General features: G+C 44.4%; 1 protein-coding gene across 1 annotated transcript in view; it reads left to right on the top strand.

Moving 5' to 3' along the window:
• ANKMY1 (ankyrin repeat and MYND domain containing 1) overlaps positions 1 to 22,676 on the top strand; it is a 57,294-nt gene that overhangs the window by 16,034 nt on the left and 18,584 nt on the right. The window contains exons 4-16 of the mRNA XM_035891861.1: positions 1,021 to 1,457; positions 2,469 to 2,685; positions 3,464 to 3,628; positions 5,036 to 5,094; positions 6,511 to 6,682; positions 7,149 to 7,289; positions 9,237 to 9,398; positions 10,092 to 10,199; positions 12,764 to 12,895; positions 13,738 to 13,851; positions 16,029 to 16,194; positions 17,078 to 17,144; positions 18,534 to 18,688. Coding sequence (XP_035747754.1) covers positions 1,021 to 1,457; positions 2,469 to 2,685; positions 3,464 to 3,628; positions 5,036 to 5,094; positions 6,511 to 6,682; positions 7,149 to 7,289; positions 9,237 to 9,398; positions 10,092 to 10,199; positions 12,764 to 12,895; positions 13,738 to 13,851; positions 16,029 to 16,194; positions 17,078 to 17,144; positions 18,534 to 18,688 — 2,095 coding nt within the window. The remainder of the gene's footprint in view (positions 1 to 1,020; positions 1,458 to 2,468; positions 2,686 to 3,463; positions 3,629 to 5,035; positions 5,095 to 6,510; positions 6,683 to 7,148; positions 7,290 to 9,236; positions 9,399 to 10,091; positions 10,200 to 12,763; positions 12,896 to 13,737; positions 13,852 to 16,028; positions 16,195 to 17,077; positions 17,145 to 18,533; positions 18,689 to 22,676) is intronic.

Raw genomic sequence — 22,676 nt, 5'->3', positions numbered from 1 at the left:
TGCTGATCCCTGTGTATCTGCAATTCATTAAATAATCTCAGACATATAGAGAAACAACGTAACAGTCTTTACATTGAGGAGGTGATCAACAAGAACACAGCATTCTTGGTGAATGTTGTTAATGTGGCACTCATTACGGATTTAGGAGAGCTTTAATTTGAGTATATGATGTATAATCTAAAGGTAGGAGAAAAACAGAAGCTTCAGATCATAACTGTACTCAGAATTTTATTCTTGCCAGTGGTAGTGCTTTTCTCCTGCTCCTTTGTCTTTGTAGATAAAGTTGCTAATTTTTGCTCTAAATAGCTGTTTTGAGGTTGTGATAGCTTAGTGTGAACCTGTCTTGAACCTTACGTGTGATCCAGATATTCATGAGTCTCCTTAAATTTGGTAATGCTCATGCCTTACCTACCACAGTGTCATGGCCAAACTAGGATACCCTCGTAGGAATATTAAAACTCCTGTCCTGTAGTGCTTTATTTGCTGCCGAGACTCTTCTGCTGGCGTGTCTTGCCATGCTGGCAAGGCTATAGATATACTAAATTTAGTTACCATTGCAAGAAAAGAAATAACTGTCATTTCCAGATTCCATGTCTGTGCAGATGTGTCAAACGTGTTAGTTTTGATGTGGCAGGAAAATCTAAACAAAGATCTGTCCTGGCCCAAAAGGCAGCAGCATGGCTAATGAATCTGAAATTGGTCAAAGAATAAAATTAAAAGAAAACCTTGCTCAGGCCCTAAAACCGTCAGGAAGTTTAATCTGAACATCAGGTCCCATTATAGTTAAATTTAGGGCCTTACGCTGTTCTTGTGCTGGAAGATTTGCATTTGCTGTTACGTGGACCAAAGTGTATGTGAAGGCTTTGCTCTTCAGATTGGCTCCAGCCGTTGTTGCTCTGTCAATAGGAAGGGGACCAGTAAGGCCAGAAACAGCCAGCTTAGTTTAAAGAGAAGCCAGGCTTCCACTGTACAGCTTGTTTGATCTCTGACTGATACTAATGAGTTTCCTTGTTTCTTAAGGGGCTGTACAAATCTGATGAGCGATTTGGACCAGGGATTGAGAGCTATCCAGATGGCCGTCAAGACGTTGGCTTGTGGCTCAGGGATCACCTAATTAAACTGTGTACTGAAGTACCTGGTTATTTTTCTCTCTTGGATTATCCAGCACACTGCAGATACATTGACGACAGTTCTCAAAAGAAATATATTCCAGTTGAGGAAGACCCATTTCTCCGTAGCTATAAACATCTCCCTTTTGACGATAAGGATATCTTCCCTGAAGGAGTCTTTGCATATTCTCGTAACACAGATCATCTTACGTTGACTCGCTCCTTCCTGGAAGAGTGCGATGCTCAGTATTTTCAGAACACCCCAAAGCTGCTTGAGGAAGACCCTTGGCCCATTGTAAACATCACCCCTCTGCTGGTTAGAATGCAGACACATGCTTATAAGCACAGGTAACTGTCGACGATTTGTTTATTATCTATGGATTTTCAGAAATTACTACCCATGGGTGTTCGTTATTTTCAAGTTTATGTTGCAGGATAAGAGCTGCGCTCCAGATTTTTTTTTGTGGCCTTGAGATTACAATTTACCAATGAGGATTTTTTTTTTTAAAAAAGAAACAAACAACATATTCATCCCTCAACTCACAAATTTTATTCCTTTCAGTTAAACATCGTTTTTATCCTGGTTTGGCCTATAAAAATAGTCTCATTGCTCATCAGCATGTCAGAGTTTCTGGAGGTTCGGGTTTGAAAGGAATTAGGGGCTGTAGAGACCTGTTCTGACCTTCCCTGCTCTGAGAATGTGGTGTCTTGATAGAGGCAGAAATACAGAGAAGCATAGAGCTGGATTTCTGAAGGCACTGAAAGTCTGGCCAGTGATGCAGTTTGTGGTTGCCTTGGCTCTTGTTCTCCTTCCAGGCTATAGAAAATGTGCTGCAGCATGTCACCAGCCCGCAGAACTGCCCACTGCATGTCAGTGTTGGTGTAGCTTGGTGTTTGTATGTGGAGATGCTCGTTGGGCCCGCAGAGTATTTCCTCACTTGTTTTTTTGATAGGAACACAAGCTACATATACATATTTTGTAGTCATAGTTAAAGCAGGTGATGGAAATAAAACTGTAAACACATGTCATGAGTGTGCATGATGAATTGGTTCATAGAAGCACAGGATAGTTAGATTTTGTTTGCTTATTTTAATAGATATTTGATGGCTGGATATTTTTTAATGCCTCTGTAGCTAAAATCTGCATGCTGCTGCCAGCTACCCGTACACTGGTTTGCCTTTCTGCCATTAATGTCGGCAAGTGTCCACTGTCTGAGATTGTTCTTACACTGACAGCTGGCCTTATTTTCCCATCTTGCTCACAAACACGTTTTATTCTTGATGTGTTTTTTCTTTAATTGCCTTTAATTGATCTAAGAGTACCTAACTGCTTAAATGTACTTTTTTCTTATTTTCTAGGCTCTGTCAAGTGGAGTTCATTTCAGATGTCAACCTCATTCTCAGTGGAGCCCGCGGTACCTACGGGCCCCCAGGCCCCAGGGAACTTGCCTCAGAGCAGCTGATCCAGAAGGCAGCAAGAGGAGACTGCGATGGGGTCTGTGCGATCCTGAGGAATGGACTTGCTCATCCAGATGTAGCTGACAAACATGGATACACAGCACTTGCTGCTGCTGCTGTAAGGCTCCAAGCATGACTCTTTACCACATAATGAGAAAGTTCCTGATATAGTAGGCTGGATTAAATTTTTCTCTTGTTTCATTACATAGTGTGAAAGGAATGTTCAGTAAACAGGAAAACCAGGAAAGCAGTGTGGTATGAGTAGTGTTTGTAATGGCTGGCATCATGCCAAACCCCACGGCAAATAAATAACCTGAAAGAAGCCCTTCAGTAAACATTAAAGATTTCAAAGGTCAGGATTGATTTCAGGTTATGCAGTGGACTAGATCTGTGCTCTTGAGTGGGACTGTGCCTGTATCACTTTTTCTCCTAGTTGAAATCAGATTCAGTGGGAGTTGTTTTGTTTTTACTGGAAAGTGGTGGTGGCTAGAAACCATGCACAACTTGGTTCTGTAGGAGGGAGATGAAAGCCTGCCCTCCTGCCTTTTTCTTCATGCCCTTTTCAGCTACCTCAGTACTGGACACTCATTGTAAATAGCTAGCAAAATCTAGATCATAATTTAGAACACTGTATTTCTCCTGTAGCTGTCTCAGTCGCTCTTAGTCTGTTTCTGTGCAGGAATTCCTGTGAAAACCAGTAGTTAAAAATTAGCTGAGAAATGCATGTTCTAAACCCTGTAAAACATGGTTCAGTGTTGTGTTTCTGTTTTGTGGGATATATAAATTTGAATTGGCTGAACACTGTAGAGCATCACTGCTTTAAAATGGTATTGTTAATTCTTCCCATGTCAGAAGTGCGTACATCTATGTGCTGTATGGATGTTTCCCCTCTACAGGTTCATTCCCACAATGATGTTGTCAATCTTCTTCTTGATAGTGGAGCTGATGTGAATAAGTGTAGCGATGAAGGATTATCTGCTCTCTCCATGTGCTTTATCCTCTTTTATCCAGAAGAGTCTTTTAAGGGTAATATTGCTGAGAGGAGCTTGCACAGTTACAAGGTTTGTTTACTTCTAATCTAAAATGACAGAATCATAATGTATTATTTCCTCAAGCTTTTTAAATTTACTGTGCATAGTCCCTAGGAAAAAGTCAGAACTTTTATGCGTTTTGCACTCTGAGGATGCAGAACATCTCTGCTCTCACTGCTGGCTCCTAACTGGGAGGAACAAGCTCTGGTGCAGTTACAAGCTCACTCTACAATTGAAATAAGGTGCTCTGTGAATAGCAGAGGTGCGAGGCTGTGTTGGCTAGGTGTTCCACACAGTGAAGATGCAGTGGGGCAGCTGATGGGAATTACAAAAGCCTAAATAGAAAAATAGGATGTAGGTAGTTCTCCTGGTACTACATAATCCTGCTGGCATCATGGAGCTGGCTAGCGAAAAGCAATTGAACTGTCAGAAGTCTGCTGATCCTCGGGGAGTGCTCACAAAGGAGGAGCTGTATCCATGGCCTTCCTGCCATGAAGAGAAACACCTGCTCTGGATTTTCTGTACACAATACACATTTTGTAAGAGTGCAAACCTGGGAATGGGAAAGCAGATGAAAGCAAGTGTGTCAGGAATCACCAGCCAGGAGGAGAAAACAGATAAAAAAGGGGCCTGGGCAGGAACTGTGTGGTCTTTGGAATGTTTCAGTGGAGTCCATGAGTGGAAGGGTGCTGCTGAGGCATGAGGCTAGACAGGTATTAGTCCCTGCCTTGAGGAAACTGGTTAGAAATTAAGCACCAAATAATGCTTGGTTGCTCCAAAGTTGCTGTTCCAGTTCCAAGAGCATGTTCAAGTGGTGGCCCTTTGCAAGAGTTTTATGGGAAAAGAAGGGGAGTGAGAGAGAGCAGCTGCTCAAAACTGCACAGAAAATCAATGTGCAGCCATTACCTCTCATTTGGGAGGCACTATGGGGTAATTAGCAATAGAGAGGGGATCTTTCTGTGTTGGTTTGTCCCTGAGATTCTGCAAAGTAAATGTGTGTTGCTGTCACCTTTCCTCTGATTTGAGTATGCATCCAGATTTGAAAATGTCAGCCTTGCAGATCCCAGTTCCAGATTCTCATGCAAGCTAATGCAGGTTGAAAATCTATAAGTGTCTTCTTTTATTTCAGCATTTTTTTTTCTTTTAAGCTAAGTGATGAATACTGGAAAAAAATTCTAACTCTTCTAAACATGTTTTAGACACCATGGAAATCGAACAAGAAAAATACTCTGTTATTTTAAGAGATTTTAAAAAAAACCAACCCAAAACCTTACTTACACATGACTTCTAAATGATTTCCCTATCAGTTGTTAACAAAATCCCATTATCGTTATATGCTGTACTTTGTTACTATTCTGATGTGTTAATATGCTGAGTCATACATTGGAAGATTTTATTTTCATTTTTGTAACCTTTGTCTTTATTTAAATCTTTCAGAGGAATGAACAGTCCAAATCCTCCAAAGCAGTTGATGTGGCTGCAGGCATGATCTCAGAGTAAGTCTCATGCACTATGAATGGGAGACCGACTCTCATAAACCCTTTGTATAAAGAGGGCAACAGTATTTCACATGTTCCACAGAAGCACGCATCTGTTGCAGGGAAAGATATCTTTTGTTACGGGGCAAATCTTGTTTTCATGCCAGTAGAAGCCACTCATTGCTTATACGCTCCAGTATAACTCATGTCAGCAGTGGGCAAAGACTGCAGGTGAAATGTGTGGGTCAAGCAAGGGACATCATGCTTGAACAAGACAAGATTTCTTGTTAGCAGAGTGTGAAAAGCTGCTAAGTATGGAATGGATGCTTGCAGTGTAGTGTAGATGTGAGGAAGCAGAATATATTCACTTTATTTCTTGAATTCTTAACTACACATGAACTTGCTAGTTGTTTTCTGCAAGTGTCTGTTCAGCAGCGTCAACTGAAATGTGGTCCAACTATTTTGCCTTTGTGGATCTTTGAAAGAGCCACATCTTGCTTTTTACTGTGCTAAATTTTTGTGTTGGGTTTTATGGCAGTGTAGGTCATTTTGATATCTTAAAACTCCCAAACTGAAAAGCCCTGGTTGGCCTTCCAGCCTTCATCCCTTACATCTTAATTTTGTGGCATAGTCTCCCACCTCCCATGATTCTTGTTGTCTGAAATATTGTACGTATTGCATGTTGTTCATGAGAATATAAAGATCCATAGGGCTTGTGAGTAAAGCTGAGTTAATACCATGTCTGAAAAGAAAAAGATGAGTCTCAGCTGAGAACACTTTGGGATGGAGTTTCTGAGTGATTTCCAAGCGCTGTTTGCCTTTTTTTTTTTTTTTTTTTTTGATTGCCTCAGCTTTTTTGGGGGTATGTGTGTATAGTTTGCCTCCATGGAAATAGAGATGGCACCTGGAATATACTGCCCTAGGCTAGCATAGCTCCTGTTCTCAGCTTTTGTTTAAGGGAAACACTGTCCCTTTGTTTCCTTGGGATAGATGAATGAGGTATGACTGAGGAAAGAACCTTCCAAGGAGTCTTCGATGGCAGGAAGAAGGAGTCTGTTTCCTTCATTAAACAAGTCTAAGACTAAATGTGTACAAGTCACACATGGGTGACTGGTGGAGATGCAGAGAGCCTTGCCTAGCTTTGCCCGTCTGTTCTCATGCAAGGGCTTTTCATGACCACAGGGACTGCTTTTGCATGCCGCGCCTTGAGAGGGCTGAGATACACTGGCAATGCTGTCCTCTCTTCAGATCATGATGTTGTTGCTTGCGTGGGGTAGGGCAGTCGTGATGTGGCCCTACAGACTGCCATGGCTTCTCTCTGCTATGTGACAGTTTTCGTCTCTGTTACCTGGGAGTCATTTTAGTCCACCAGCTTTTAGAGTTTTCTTGGAAGGTGCTAATATGTTATTCTGGCATTTTCCATGTCAATTCTAGACGACAGAAGAGATGGGAAACAATCCAACTGCTGCTTCATCGTGGTGCAGATCCCAACGCATCCTGGGTCCCACCACACCTCCTGTTCTTCGCTGTTAAAGCCGCACATGCAGAAGCAGTGAAACTCCTCTTAGAAAGGGGAGCCAGGACTGATGTGCGGCTCCCATCCAAGGTTTTACTGAATTATAATTCATAATGTGGGATTCTAGATGTGTACTGCAGCTTCAGTGCCCTACTGTAAAATACTCTGCATGTCAGAATCAGCTTCAGAATGACCAGAAAGCTGTTTAAAGTGATTATCCTGTTCAAAGATATTTTTTTAATTAGAAAGAACTCAAAGCTTCTTACTCTCCAAGCATTTTTTTTCTCATATGTTTCCTGGTTGCCAAGCTTGTGAGTGGCTGGACAATACTTGTGAAACTGCCTCTCAAGTTGGTAATAACTGTTGTGATGTTTAGTAGGCTTAGTGTCTGGGACCTTTAGTGTTCCACAGTCCTATAACTCGAGGCTCTAGGTTTATGGTGGCTGTTTGAGAGAGACAGCACATGAGCCTGGATTATTCTTTGAAAAAATATTTAGTGCTGTTTAAGTGCTGCTTGTGATAAACAGGAGTCTTAATGCTATGTTTGTGTTTTCAGTTGGGGGGTTTAACTCCTCTCCACATAGCTACCTCAATTCCTGGGGAGGAAGGGGTGCGGATAACACAGTACCTCCTGCATTCTGCCCCAGATCTTAATGCAAGGGCAGAAGATGGAAATGAGATATATGGCCCAGACAAGGTACGTTGCTTTCTGAGCTCACCTTCTTTCAGCTGCTGGAATTCAGATTGCACAGGACCTAAGCAGGGAGTTGAGATTCCTGCCTGCTTGATTTCACAGTGAAATCTTTGAATTCCACAGAAAGAACCTTTAAAAAAACCCTGCAAAACCCACTGGAGGTCTACAGTATTGGGCTGCAGTAAACGTATCCTACTGGTCTTGGTGCCCCAGAACATTTTGCTATCATGCCTTAGAGAAGGCAGAGTTTAGAATTCTCTTGTGTGCAGGCCAGTACAAATGCCTGAAGATATGACTGCAGAAACAGATATTTCTGTGATGGGATTTGCTTGTTTCATTACCATGGAGCTGGCTTAATACTTCTTTTCATTCCTTGTTTCTCTTTTTGTTGAACCCAGGCTCTCTCTGCTAGATTGCTGCAGCATTTGCTGTGCCTCCAGGTTGCAGGTCAGCCTAGCAGTAGACTTTTTTGGTAGTATAGCACTTTTTAGTTAGAGTTGCCATTTTTCCTCTTCTAGAAGTTGTTTTTTTTTTCCATCTGGTCAGCCCCCAGCATGTACTGGTGCCTGCAGTTATTCCTCTCCAGGTGCAGGGGAGGAATACAACAATTTCCTTTTGTTGAATTTAGTAAGATTCCTCTCTGCCCAGTTTCCAGCCTGTCGAGGTGCCTCTGAAAAGCAGCACAGTTGTGTGGGGCATTAAACCACTCTTCCCAGTTTTGTATCATCTGTGTACTTGCTGAAGGTGTACTCTGTCCCTGCACTGAGGTCATTAATGAAGACGTTAAATAGCATTGGCCCCAGTGTCTGCCCTGGGGGTATAGCACCACTGGACTTTGTGCTGCTGATCACAACCCACGATCCACCTCACTGTCCGGTTGCCTAGTCCATACTTCTTCAGCTTGTCGGTAAGGATGTTATGGGAGAGTGTTGAAAGCCTCCTAAAGTCAAGGTAAACGACATTCACTGCTTTCCCAACTTTAACCAAGCTGGTCAGCTTACCGTAGAAGGCTATCATGTTTGTCAGGCATGATTTCTCCTTTGCAAGCACATGGTGACTGCTTCCAGTCACCTTCTTACCTGTAGTATGCGTGGAGATGACTGCTCAGAAATTTTTCCATCAGTTTCCCGTATGCCGAGGTGAGGCTGGCCACCATGTAGTTCCCTGGTTCTTCCCTCCATTTTCCCAGAAATGCAAAGAAATTCCTCAGAAGCCTCCCCTGCTTACCATGAGGTAGCCAGAGTGGCCTTGCAATGACATTGGCCAGTTCCCTGCCATACCATCAGGTCCCAATCACTTAGAAAAGGAGTTGGCTTATGTTACTGAACTGATAAAATTTATCTTGTCATGATAAGGACTAAGGTGAGTGTCTGCAGGACAGGGAGATTTAGATACCTTTGTCAGTTTGTATTCTAGTACTCTGTCCTTAAGGAGCAAACAGGAGAACTTGATACCTATTTATCAACAGTACTTAGTTACAGAATGCCCTGACACAGTGTAGGCAAGATGGACTTTCTCAAATACCACTTTTGGTTTTTATATTGATCTGGTGACCCTGTATTCATAGGCCTTGAATGAGTGACATGTGAATGAGCTTGGCTCAATGTAGGCCCTTTGTGCCTGAAAGCTTGCTTATTCCCTCCCACTCCCTACACCATATTGTTTGGCCCAGTAAAAGTTATTAACGTCTGTCTCTGAAATTTGCCTTCCCTAGACTTCTCCCGTGGTTTTATTAAACTTCTCATTGCACAGTGCGAAAGCAGTCTGGGAGATGAGCCCTTAATGTAGAGAAGAAAGTGGAAAAAAGGTGGCTGTTGTTTCTGTGGGGCTCAACAAGTCTTGTCCATGGTTGAGATCCAGACCAGTGGGTGACCAGGCAGGTTTATTTTCTGTTAACTTGTCTTTAAGCTGTGTTGCAAATGTCCAAATCATTTCACTTAGATTCCTCAGCCTCAAGCCAGAGAAGCCAACTTGACAGGCGGTGTCACTTTGCAACTGAAAAATGAAGCAGGACCACCACAAGGGTACTTTTCCTCCTATAGAGGTCCTGCCCCTGAAGAAGGCGGAAGGAGTGCATTGCATATTGCGTGTGAAAGAGAGGATAACAGAGAGGTAAGATCGTAGCATCTGCGGCTCTGCTCACAGGGAGTTGTTCTAAGCTGACCTCAAATGACATAAGTTGGCAGTGAAGACATTTCATCCCTCTATAAGGCGCTGACTGAATACCAGGAATAAATTCCTTTTCTAATGAATTATCAGTGTGGTACTGATTAAAAATCTATTAGCACTTGAGGAAAAAAACTTTCCTTAAATCTTTGGAGTACTGTTTGACAAGAGAAACCCCCTTAGTTGAGCTTCCATTGGTTAATTGGCCATTAACTCAATCATCCACAAGGTCAGTTTGAAGTTGGGCAGTCTTAGGCTTGACATGCACTGATCTCTGTGCATTTGATTTTGTACTACAGTCACATTCTTCTAGAAGGTTTGGGATGCGTGCAGTTGGAGAAAGGTATTTGAGAGAGGCGACCTACTGCTTCAGAAGCAACCCTTGGCGCTCCTGGTGGCAGGATCAATGAGATTCGCTAATCTGGCTGTGAAGAGCTTTCATGTATAACACCACTGTGCTTGGGGTTCTCAGTCGCGAGCAGGTGGATGTACTATGACATCATAGTTTAGGCAAAAGGATTGAATGTGTTTTATGCTGCTCATTTTATTAATTACACTGTTAGTATTAAATTTAATAATAAAAAAGCTAACTTTATTATGCTCTAATTCTGTCTTTTTCCACCGCACCTGCTTACAAAGCATGCCAGAGATGTTATCTGCCTTCTCCTTATGCATCAGGCAGATCCAAACACATTGTGGAGTGGACATTCACCACTTTCCTTAGCAATTGCCAGTGGGAACGACTTGGTGAGCACCTTTAAGTTCCTTCCTTTTTTTGGGTGTAGTTCTCCATTCGTGTCTGCCTTCTCTGGTGACAGCCAAAGTCCACGATGAGTGGTGCTTGCAATCATACATTTTCAGTGAAGATGACAAAGCTTTTACTTTTCTTCAAGCCTATGGATATTTTGTGAGCTGAACTAGACGAGACCTAAAGGACTGTAGTATGAGGTAGCCAGCAATATTTGGGTAGGACTCAGAAGGGACTAGCGTTTGGAGACCTGTGTTCATGTTATGAATCACAAGGACGTTCAGTTCTCTTACAGGCTGCCTCCCTGCCCAGAGCAGCCCAAGCGAACACCAGAACACTTGCTTCTGGGTGTAAGACCCAAGTGTGGCCATTGATGGTAAGAAGTATGCTGTCCTATGAAAAGTGAATGATCTCTCTTACAAAGGATTTGGTCGTGATGAGGCTCAGCACTCCACAGATGAGGCTTACAGTTCACACGGTAGAATCCAGTGTGTGATGTCAGCACCCGTCCTCCCACGCCAGGGATGAGCCCCCTTCTGCCCACATGGCACTTGTGAAAGCAGGTCCACAGCAGCCAGCACGGTGCAAGAGAAGATATGCAGCCAAAGCAGGGGATGAAGCAGATGTGTCTGTGGTGCTCTACCTCTCTTCGGATAGAGCTCTGTGTGTCCAGGCTCCTGGCTCATCTTTGTGGGAAGCAAGGCAGGAGAATGATGGGGTGAGAGCACCCCGGCTCCCCACGGAGCTCAGCTCTTGTGCAGCCAGCACACAAGGCCATGGGGCAAGTGTGGCTGACTGCAGCTAAGCAGTTCAGATAAGTTGAAAGGGGCAGGGCTTTCTGTTTCCCTGGTTACTTTTCCCCAGTACAAAAGCACACAAATAATCCAGAGCAGCCTTCTCCTAGAGATGCAGCCATGAGCAAAGCTAGGGGAAACCCTTTTCAGCATTTTTGATGAAATCAACGTTCTACCTTTTGTTCTGTCACTACAAAATTTATACTTTACATGGGACATATGGTAGAACATAATAGACAATATCTGTTGTGCGTTGTTATCCTTTAACTGTATTCCCCTCACTGGAAGGGTGTCTAACATCTGTAAAACTGGAGGCAATGTAACGTGACGTAAGCATGGCCTATAGAAGGGGTTATGATAGGAGTGGCTACAACGGCATACAACATAAAATGGATTCTCTATCAAGTGTCTGAACCTGAACCTTTTTCCTTACACTGTCTTCATAATGTTTAAGACAGTTTTGGTATTTTTCTTGGCAAAAGTGTTTTCTTGCAACATAAAAATTTAAATGTCATGATTTTGAATGAAATAGAAAGTGCAATGTACAACAACTTTACTGCTTCTCCCACCTTCTTGGAGGCTAATGTCTGATGAAGCAATGAACTGATAGGCTCTAAGCGATCAACCTATCTGATCCCTATTTTTGTGGTAAAAACATTTTTTAAAAAAAATACAGTTTATGAATCAGACCAGGTGATTTTTAGAGCCACCCTCTTGTTGTCTTGTTGTTTAGTCAAGTACTCTGTGATGACATTATGGTCTATGCTAAAAGAAGTGGAAACTGCCATCCGGTGGGCTCCATTTTTGTGTGCTACTGAAGCTGTGAGAAACACTGGCAGATGCCGCCGGTCACAAGCGGTGTCCCCCAGGTCTCAGTTCTAGGGCCAGTTTTGTTTAATATTTTTATAAATGACCTGGATGAGGGGACTGAGTGTGCCCTCAGTAAATTTGCGGACGACACCAAACTGGGTGGTAGTGTTGATCTGCTCGAGGGGAGGAGGGCTCTGCAGAGAGACCTGGACAGGCTGGATGGATGGGCCAAAGCCAACTGTATGAGGTTCAACAAGGCCAAGGGCCGGGTCCTGCACTTTGGGCACAACAACCCCGTGCAGAGCTACAGGCTTGGGGGAGAGTGGCTGGAAAGCTGCCTGGTGGAAAAAAACCTGGGGGTGTTGGTCGACAGGCAGCTGAATAGGAGCCAGCGGTGTGCCCAGGTGGCCAAGAAGGCCAATGGCATCCTGGCTTGTATCAGGAATAGTGTGACCAGCAGGAGTAGGGAAGTGATTGTCCCCCTGTACTTGGTGCTGGTGAGGCCACACCTTGAATACTGTGTTCAGTTTTGGGCCCCTCACTACAAGAAAGATGTTGCGTTGCTAGAACATGTCCAGAGGAGAGCAACAAAGCTGGGGAGGGCATTAGGAAAAACTTCTTCACCGAAAGGGTTGTCAGGCTCTGGAATGGGCTGCCCAGGGAGGTGGTCGAGTCCTCATCCCTGGAGGTATTTAAAAGAAGGATAGATGAGGTACTTAGGGACATGGTTTAGTGGTGGGATGTCAGGGTTAGGTTAAAGGTTGGACTCGATGATCTTAAAGGTCTTTTCCAACCAAAGTGATTCTATGATTCTATGATTCTATGCTCCAAGTGTGCTGCGGTAAATGCTGTAGAGCTTTAGGGTCTTGACTGATCTGGCTAGGGTCTTGCTTTCCTGCTGTAGAACTGTCAGTAAAGGCTTCTCCAGTCACTAATTTGTCACATTTGTGTATTTGTAGGCAGTGGCTGAACTCCTCAAGCATGGGGCTGACCCAAACCTGCCGTTAAGCGGAGCAGTGAGCAGTGCCCTCTGTGCGGCTGTCAGCACGGCGTATGAGCGGCAGAGAACCACAGCGCAGAGGATTGCTTTGGTGAGGGAACTCCTGGGTGTCTCCTGGGTTTTTTAAACTTCAGAGAAACAGAGATCTTTGTCAGGTGCATTGAGCCCCCTTTCTCTTTAAGGGGCAAGCTGATTTTTTTTCCCCTGGAACAACAAATTTGTGTCTGTTCCTAATGCTGCTTCTTTCTGTCCTGAGGAACAGGATGGAAATTAATTTTTATGTTTGAATAAAAAGGGCGATAACCTCCTTGTGTAGAAGAGGAGAAATGACATTGACATCAAACGGGATGGTTGTAGTGCCCACAGCCCTGTGAAATCTGACTCCTTGTTTATAAACACAACCAGCACCCACATGGAGAGAGAGGCATTGTATTTGATTGTTGTTGTAACGTGATTGATGCCGCTTGTGACGAGCGCACTTGCTCATCTGTGATGAGGTCAGTGGCAGTGTTTGGCCTTGTGAAAATTGGTATTTTTCTCCTCATTTGAGGGAGCGTGGGGCTGATCTCAATGACAGTGGAGGTGAGGAAGGCTGCAGCTGAGGGGTCTGGGGGAGGAGGCCATTTCCCCAGCTGAGTTCTGGTCTGCCACCTCCCTGCAGTTGTCCCTGCTTCATTTGCTGCTGCAAGATTGTGAGATACCCAGAAAAAAATAGCAACTGCCTTCAGGAAGGTTTTACCTATAAAACATATTTAGATTTTACAATTCATCGTCAGCTCTAAAGGGGCAGAAGAAATGCGTGGTTCAGTGCACAAAACAGTCCCACAATAGAGGTTAAACTGATGCTCAGGCCTGCCTCTAGCTGTGGCATGAACACAGTTTTGTGGGACAGTTTTCTTTGTGCTTGGATGTGTAATGATTTTCTTTCTTCAGGTTGATGAGCTGCTTGAAGCTGGCGCAGATATCCTTGCACCAGTTACTCTCAGGGAAGGACAGAGAAAAGCTGTGGGAACCGCTGTTGACTATGCCTATTACAAATATTATCAGGTATGGCTTCAGTTCCCATATCTGAAAGTGCTGTGCGTTTGCATCAAATACATGACCTGTTGCATCTTTATGAATTGTCTAGGGCCTTCTTTGGGAACTTTAATGGAAATTTGCTTTTTCCCTTCATTTGTTGTAAGACTCGGCACCAAATGAAACATTAATCACTTAAAGCCCGGATACCTCTAATAGTTTTGCCTGCGAAGGCAATCCTTGCTGTCACGGATTATCATAAGATTCTGTTCATAATCGGCTTGGAAAGAATTAATTGTCAGGTTAAATACAGGTGTTATAACCAACAGTAATATATGTTTCCGTAAGGCTACATTCAAATGAGGAGAAGTTATTACGGGTTATATATTACTGTGATTTTAGATGTGTAAACTATGATAGGGCATCATTGATCAAACTTTAAAATAATGGATTTCCTAAATAAAAAATGTGTATTTAAATAAAACGTACATTAAAGTATGTATCATGTATTATATGTCATATATTGCATATAAAATAACTAAAAAATATATTTACTAAACAAATAAGTGGGCTTACTAAAGTCATCCTTAGTCATTTATTAATCCCTTATAAAAAGAATCTTACTGTGAAGTATAGCTAATAAATTTGTGCCCGATGCCATTTTTTCTGGATATATTTGTTTAAAAAAGGTCTTGAAAGGCCTGTGGTTCTGTGACAGTTTTAATTAGAACTAATACAAGCGTTTTTTATAGCTTTCTTATTACCAGGAAAGCTTCATGATCAGCGGATTGCTTATCTCTGGAACACAAACAGCAGCTGAAGTGACGGTGCGCAGTGTTCATGGGGCAGCCTGCTCAGGGCTAGCAAGGGTGTGCATCCCACGCCAATCTAGGCATTACATTGTGATTTCTTTGCTTGCAATTGCAGCTGATCCTCAAACAGGAAAATAAATTAAGCAATTTATAGCTGTAGTTACAGGTCAAACTTGATCACCATACTCCAGCCCCTTACCTACTTTCTTACCTTGCTCTGGACTTTTGTCTGTGCTCTCCTGGCTAGCACTTGCTACAGGGAAGGAGTATGGGGAACTGAGGAACACAACAGTGGGCAAGCAGTGCCCTCTAGCTGTCTTTTCACTTCCAAGAACCTTTTTGGTGCTTCCAGAAGTGCTGGGAGAGGAGGTCTGCAAGATGAAGGCAACTTCCAAGTGCAGGGTCCTGCACCCGGGTCAGGGCAACCCCCGTATCCACACAGGCTGGGGGATGAAGGGATGGAGAGCAGCCCTGCCCAGAGGGACTTGGGGGTACTGGGGGATGAAAACTGGCCATGAGCCGGCAATGTGCACTGGCAGCCCAGAAGGCAACCCTATCCTGGACTGCATCCCCAGCAGCGTGGCCAGTGGGGCAAGGGAGGGGATTCTGCCCTTCTGCTCCACTCTGGTGAGACCCCCTGGAGCCCTGCGTCCAGCTTGAGGGTCCCCAGCACAGGACAGACAGGGACCTGCTGGAGCGGGGCCAGAGGAGGCCACGGAAACGATCCAAGGGCTGGAGCCCCTCTGCTATGGGAACAGGCTGAGAGAGTTGGGGTTGTTCAGCCTGGAGAAGAGAAGGCTGCAGGGAGACCTGATTGTGGCCATTCAGGCCTTCAAGGGAGCCTATAGGAAACATGGGGACAATCTTCAGTAGGGCTGGTTGTGACAGGACAAGAGGTGATGGTCTTAAACTAAACCAGGGTAGGTTTAGACTGGATATAAGGAAGAAATTCTTTACAATGAGGGCAGTGAAACACTGGCATGGGTTGCCCAGAGAGGTGGTGGAGGCCCCATCCCTGGAAACATTCAAGACCAGGTTGGACGGGGCTGGGGCAACCTGATCTGGTTAAAGGTGTCCCTGCTCATGCAGGGGGGTTGGACTGGGTGACCCTAACGGTCCCTTCCAACCCAAAGCATTCTGTGATTCTATGATTTCCCCTTGAAGAAACACCTGAAGATTGGTTTTGTTAACTTGTTGAGCACTCACCAGACTGATATTTGGAACAAGTGGAATGTCTAACCTGGACATGTCCGGTGCCCCGTACCACAGACCGAGCTCCAAGCCTGGATCCAGCAGGGATGATGCTGTGCTTTTGGAACGGGTTTGCTTTAACTCTGAAACACTTGTGTGTTCATGTTCACATAGGTTAGTGGGTTAACTCACGGTATGTTGCAGGATAGCAGGATTGCTCACACACCGTACCACGTGCTGTCAGCACCTGAACAGGAGGTTTTTCAAACCCGCCGATCGCTGCTGGAACACATTACAGTGAAGCTCCGTGAGCGTGTCGTTCTGAAAGAGAAAGAGTGGGATCAAGAAGAGCTGAGAAGATCCAAGAAATGTGAGTTCAAGCCTAAGAGTAGTTCAGGATTAAGGGTAGCATTGGCTGGTGTGAAGGGGAATTTATTATTACAATTCCAGTGCTACTCTCTGAAAAGGTGACTCCTAACATAACATGCTCCTGCATCTTTGGTAAGGAGATGTAAGGGCTCTACAAACATTAAAGAGAATAAACAAGGCATCGTGACGAAAATCTGAAGATGAGTTCAGTGCCTCTCAGCTGCTTCCTGGTAAATGCCCGTAAATGACCTATTGCCACGTGTTAAGGGGTGATTGAGTGAGCTTGCTCCTCTCTCATGGGAGAACCTTGGAATTGCTTTGCATTTAGTGCAGGGAGCAGGATGCTCACAGTGGTGACTGTGGACATCTGTGTTTTCATTCCCTACGGCAGCTTACTCTCAGGCCCTTTCCTAAGACTCCCATTGCATCAGTGCTCTTCTGCTATTAGGGTAGCAACAATGAATATATAAATTAAGATGATTTGAGTTACATCCTCAGTAGTGCTCAGTGTATGCTGAAATCAGGTTTAGAATCTGGGTCTCTGAATACCAGGCTTTGGGGCAGAGGATGTATCATGCTTGGAAAACGAACTGCGAATTTGAGGTTGTTACCTTTGCTGTTCAGCATAACCTATGGCTATGGCTTGCCACAAGCAGGAAATGAGTAAATCATCTGTGTAGTGTCTTCCTCTCGGCTGTGACGTAGCGATTGGCTCCTTTTTTCTTGGCTTCTGAAGCTTGTTGATAGAAGATGCATTTTATCATGTGTCTTCAAATTTTATACATTAGACAGAGCCAAGCAGGCTTTTAGTGATCTTTTGGATCTAATTCTCAAGTCAGAATACTGATTCTTGTTTCTCCCGGTGCCCCCTTCTCTTGGTGCAGTGGATTCAGCCCTTCAGACGCGTGTTGCAAAGAAGAAAGGAGGGAGCCATCAAGTGGAAGAAGTGAGGTAGGGCAGAGATACCGCATTCCAGTATTGACTGTTCTTAGTCAAAAATACTACACCCCTTTTTTTTCCTCACCAAAACTATTGTCACCCTGCCATGTTCTCCTTTCTAATCATAGAATCATGGAATCGTCTAGGTTGGAAAAGACCTTTAAGATCATCAAGTCCAACCGTTAACATAACCCTGCCATTCCTCTCTCGTCTATCCAGACGTATCAGCTGCCATTACTTTATCTGCTCTGATCACATCTCTCTCTCAGCTTCAGGCTTTGCCACGAGAGTCTGTGTAATATTCAGTCATCTTGTGGGAAGCAGCATGTCCTTGTGGTTTAAACCCATTAATGACATCAGTGCTGTAGCATGCAAATGTAAGAAATAGGCCCATACAAATTTTGTAGCTTGCATTTCTCCAGAAATTGCAGGAACGACTTGTACAATTTGAATGCTATTCTTGGAACTGTGTATTAACAAAAGTTTGAATAATAATAGCAATACTTGCCTCAAGGACACTGAATTCTATCATCAGTTTCCCCTGCTGCAGGGTGTTCATGGGCTTTGTCTCGGTATTAGGCTGGAGGAGGTAACGTAGGTGTCAGGAACCAGGACACTTCTGAAGATAGAGATTTTGAGGCAGCATTTTTGTTGAACTGAGATGGATCAATAATAGCGTAAGATGCAGAAATAGCCAGAACGTGAACTAAAATAAAATCTGAAAGATTTAAGTAGCACAGGACGATTTTACAAATAGACCTCAGCAGTGACTTGCAGAGGCAGATGAAACCTCGGTGAAACTTGCTAGCTGTTGGGAAAGGACCCTAAAATGCGTTAAGAGGAATGGAAACATGTAGCCCAGCCGACACTTAGATCTAACATTCTGCTTGCACTGAGAGCCTTAGCCCAAGCATCTTTCACTTCACGTTCCAGCTGCGGAGTGACTGTTGTGGTGCAGTGGCCTACGAGCATCCCTGTTGGGCTCTGTAGAATCCCAGTGGGTTCTGTGAAGGCTTTTTTGAGTTTTCCAGCTTGGCTTTGTTATCCCTGGCCATGTACAATCTGGTCTGCCTGCCCCTGCAAACGGATGTCTCCAGATCCAGCGTGGGGTCTGAGGCACACAGTGCGCCAGTGTATGGCAAGGTGTGGGTGTTGGTTTGGTGAAGTCTTGGACATGTTTCTCACTAGGACACTTGGCTTTCCTGGGGATCATTCCTGGGGGCTGGCTTTGCAGCTGGCATGCAGGCTGGCTCCTACGATAAGCGACAGAGTCCCCTCTTTCTTTACTGTTGAACATTATGTCTATATTGTAGGCATTTTGATTTAGTTTTACTGTGATCTGCAAACATGCTGTCAGCTGGAGGAGAACCCTAAATAATCACGTGCTTCCATTTGTTCTAGACTGCCGTTCTTTAGGTACTGCTACCAGTGCGGGCGCTCCGTTGGTGTTCAGCTGTCACCCTGCAGGCGTTGTCATGAAATCTTCACTTGCAGTGAGACTTGCAGAAGGAAATCCTGGAATGAGCGGCATAGACAGGAGTGCTTGGGATTGCTGGGTAAGCCTGACTGTCATCGCTATGAGTACAGTGGTTTGTGCGTGTGTAGTGACAGGGGAATTTCTACCTTGTAATGGACCAGTAAAATGGATTTTATGAAGGAATTTAAATAAGAAGGTTCAGTTCATTCACTTGAATAGCTGTGGTTGTTGTAAACCCACCAGCTTTAAGAGATCTGCTACTGTGTTGTTACTCTCAGTTTCAAGAGAGAAGAATCTTTGAGGTCAGTGCAGAGCAAAGGAAATACTCCAAGACTAAGGTAGCTGCTGTGGACATCAATAGACAGCTTGCCAGGATGAAGGACCACAGTCAATCTAATAAGCCAGGCAGAGTGGAGCTTTCTGTACAAACTTTACCTCTTAATCACTTCTATCTGTATATTAGAAGAAAAATCAATGAAATTTCTGACTTTTAGGCATGGAATTGCTGATGGCACGCTGGTGTGGTTCTTGGAAACCACACATTTGCTGATAAAAATGAAGCCACATTACACACATCACGTGCTATGTAGCAGTAGAAGACAATCATGGTAGAGATTATACTGTTTTAATTATATCAGATTGTCCTGGTTCTGGCTGGGATGGAGTTAATTTTCTTCCCAGCAGCTGGCACAGTGCTGTGTATTTGGTTTAGGATGAGCAGAATGTTGGTAACCCCCTGATGGCTCAGTTGATGCTGAGCAGGGCTTATACCAGGCAAGGACTTTTCAGCTTCCCCTGCTCTGCCAGGGGCACAGGGAGCTGGGAGGGGGCACGGCCAGGACAGCTGACCCCAACTGGCCCCAGGGCTATTCCAGACCATAGGGCCTCATGCCCAGTATAGAAATTGAGGGGAGTTGGCCAGGGAAGAGTGATTGCTGCTTGGGGACAGGCTGGGCATCAGTCAGCAGGTGGTGAGCAATTGCATTGTGCATCACTTTGTTTGTATATTCTGTTTATTCTATTATTATTATTATTATTATTATTATTATCATTATTATCATTATTATCATTATTATCATTATTACCTCGCCCATCCCACTGATGGGGGCAGTGTTCAGCTGCCTGCTGGGTTAAACCACAACCCTGATGCTCACGTAGCCTGAATGAGAAATCTGTCAGGTGTGAAGATGGGTACAGAACTGCTGTAATCACAGGCGCTCTGTGACTGATCTGTCTTTTAGTGGCTGCCTGGGATGTGACTTGTAAATCCCTGTGTGTTGGGGGTAGTGGGGTCTGTCCCACTGGAGATAAGTTATATCAGATGTACCTGCTTACCAGTATGGGCTCCAAAGAGAATCAAACTGTGATAGGACAGAACAGACATCATGCAACAAGGACAAATTGTGAGTAACATGGCAGCTGTACACTGGAGGACTGTGTAAAAAAAAAAAGATTACGTTCCTTTAGAAAACAGAATTTTACTACCTTGTCTTTAAAAGTGTAGCACGTCAGGGATGCAGCCGGGTGATGCTAGATGTTAGCTCATAACTGTGTGAGTTACTGCTGCTTTTTGAAGCAATCCTTTTCCTGTGTGGCAAATGCCAAATCTCATGTGATTCAGGCTCAGTGAATTCCATTCAGAAGTGTCTTCCTGTAGACAGGATTTTTCTCAGTAATAAACAAACCTCTTTTTAAGTAGTGTCTTCCTTTCTAGTTAAATTTGAGGTAGAAAGTTGTTGTTTGTTCCTTTGTTCCATTTCTTTTTTCTCTCCCATGGTTGTCCTTAATTTAAAATGACCTGAAATCCCCTAACTCAGACCAGTTTGAGCAATTCCATCTCTTGCTCTGAGAGCCCCTGGTGCCCTCTGCCCTGTTTCCCGATTCCTGTGCTTTTCCCTGTAGGGCGATGTGATTCGTGTTCATTTTTTGCCTTATGAGCACAACTCCCCATGGGTACCCGAGTCCTGAGGTCACTAATGGTCAGCGTTAACTGCGGGGTCAGTACCTTCTCTGATATGTTCACTAGAAGCAGCAAACAGCATTTGCACTCCCATATGTGGTGACAGTTTGCTAGGAGGTCTATAGGTGGGTGAGTGGGTGGCTGCAGCTGCCTGGGGGGTTGTGTCTGTTAACAGCACATTTGATGCCTCAAGGCTTGTACCTGCCTCCAGTTCATTGTTCCAGAAGGGCACCCAAAGAAGAACAGGCTGTAATACCGGCTGGTTGGGGTTTTTCTTTTTTTTTTTTTTCCAGAGAAGAGTACACATCAAGCAGCTCCAGATGCAAGCTGTGCAGGATGCACAATGAATGTCACCGGCAAAAAGGGGGGAGATGGAGGAGAAGGACGAGGTGAAAGAAGAGGTGGAAGAAAGAGTAAAGTTGGGATTGGTGGAAGAGGGCCCCGTAGGACGACCGACCGACTTGGTTCAGGTCACTCCTGCTATTGTGTGGGCCAGTTTTAGTACTACTGCCTTGTATGCCACTGCTCAGGCTAAAAGTGACCTAATCTGACATGGTTTGAGGAACTGAAGCCAAAACATCTCTCTAAGCGCATATGAGCTCAAGGACAATAATGCCGTCGAAAACCAGCGTGTGAGGGTACATACAAGTTATGCATTTAAATAAATGTTTGCAACTAGAAATACAGTGAACTTCAGATTAATTTCAATGGTCTAATGCTATATATGTGTATATATTTTTAAAAAACAGCGTTGCCCATTATTAAACTTCATTGCAAATATTCCCTCCTGTGGGGAACAGAGGGCCCATTTGGCAACTGGATTGGATCTCTAGGGAGGTTTATGGCTTCATGGGGGGGCTTAGATCTGGGATCTTGGAGAGGTTACTGAGGACTGTTCAGCCCTTAGACTATTACCCCTTGATGGTAGCCCCCATAGGCACTGACAGTCCTGCCAGGAGCATCTCTGGGCATACCAAGAGTGACCACATAGCTTGGGGGGGGAGGGGAGGGTCAGGGGGGCCCAGATGTTTCTCTCCTTGATCCTACTGCCGAAGTGGAATGGTTTAAGGAGGAGTGGATGGATCTTGGTGTCACCGAAATCGGGAAGAATGAACCTCGTAACACCAATATAGTGTTAGAAGGCAGGCATTCTTTATTCATGGCGCCGGATGCACGGGGGATCGCTCCACCTAACGTGCATACCATCAAGCGGCAACTTGTCCGTTTATATGTAGCAAAGTATTACATATGTATGAATTTTTCCAATATGCCTATACATATGCATAACCTGTCTCCGCTTTGTATTAAAATTAGCTTCAGGAGGTCATTTCCATAAGTCCCTCCCCACTGCGCCTGCTCAGTGCCTCCTGGTGGTGGTCGTCGGGGGTCGTGGGGATGAAGGCCGATGGCTCCTCTTCATCACCGCTAGTAACCCCTTGTTCTTGCGCAGACTCAGTTTTTTCCAGAGAAGAGTACACATCAAGCAGCTCCAGATGCAAGCTGTGCAGGATGCACAATGAATGTCACCGGCAAAAAGGGGGGAGATGGAGGAGAAGGACGAGGTGAAAGAAGAGGTGGAAGAAAGAGTAAAGTTGGGATTGGTGGAAGAGGGCCCCGTAGGACGACCGACCGACTTGGTTCAGGTCACTCCTGCTATTGTGTGGGCCAGTTTTAGTACTACTGCCTTGTATGCCACTGCTCAGGCTAAAAGTGACCTAATCTGACATGGTTTGAGGAACTGAAGCCAAAACATCTCTCTAAGCGCATATGAGCTCAAGGACAATAATGCCGTCGAAAACCAGCGTGTGAGGGTACATACAAGTTATGCATTTAAATAAATGTTTGCAACTAGAAATACAGTGAACTTCAGATTAATTTCAATGGTCTAATGCTATATATGTGTATATATTTTTAAAAAACAGCGTTGCCCATTATTAAACTTCATTGCAAATATTCCCTCCTGTGGGGAACAGAGGGCCCATTTGGCAACTGGATTGGATCTCTAGGGAGGTTTATGGCTTCATGGGGGGGCTTAGATCTGGGATCTTGGAGAGGTTGCTGAGGACTGTTCAGCCCTTAGACTATTACCCCTTGATGGTAGCCCCCA

This window comes from Egretta garzetta, unplaced genomic scaffold, assembly GCF_000687185.1.
Source record: "Egretta garzetta isolate BGI_Z169 unplaced genomic scaffold, ASM68718v1 scaffold143, whole genome shotgun sequence".
Classification (NCBI taxonomy): Eukaryota; Metazoa; Chordata; class Aves; order Pelecaniformes; family Ardeidae; genus Egretta; species Egretta garzetta.
This window is presented reverse-complemented; position numbering and strand designations above follow the sequence as displayed.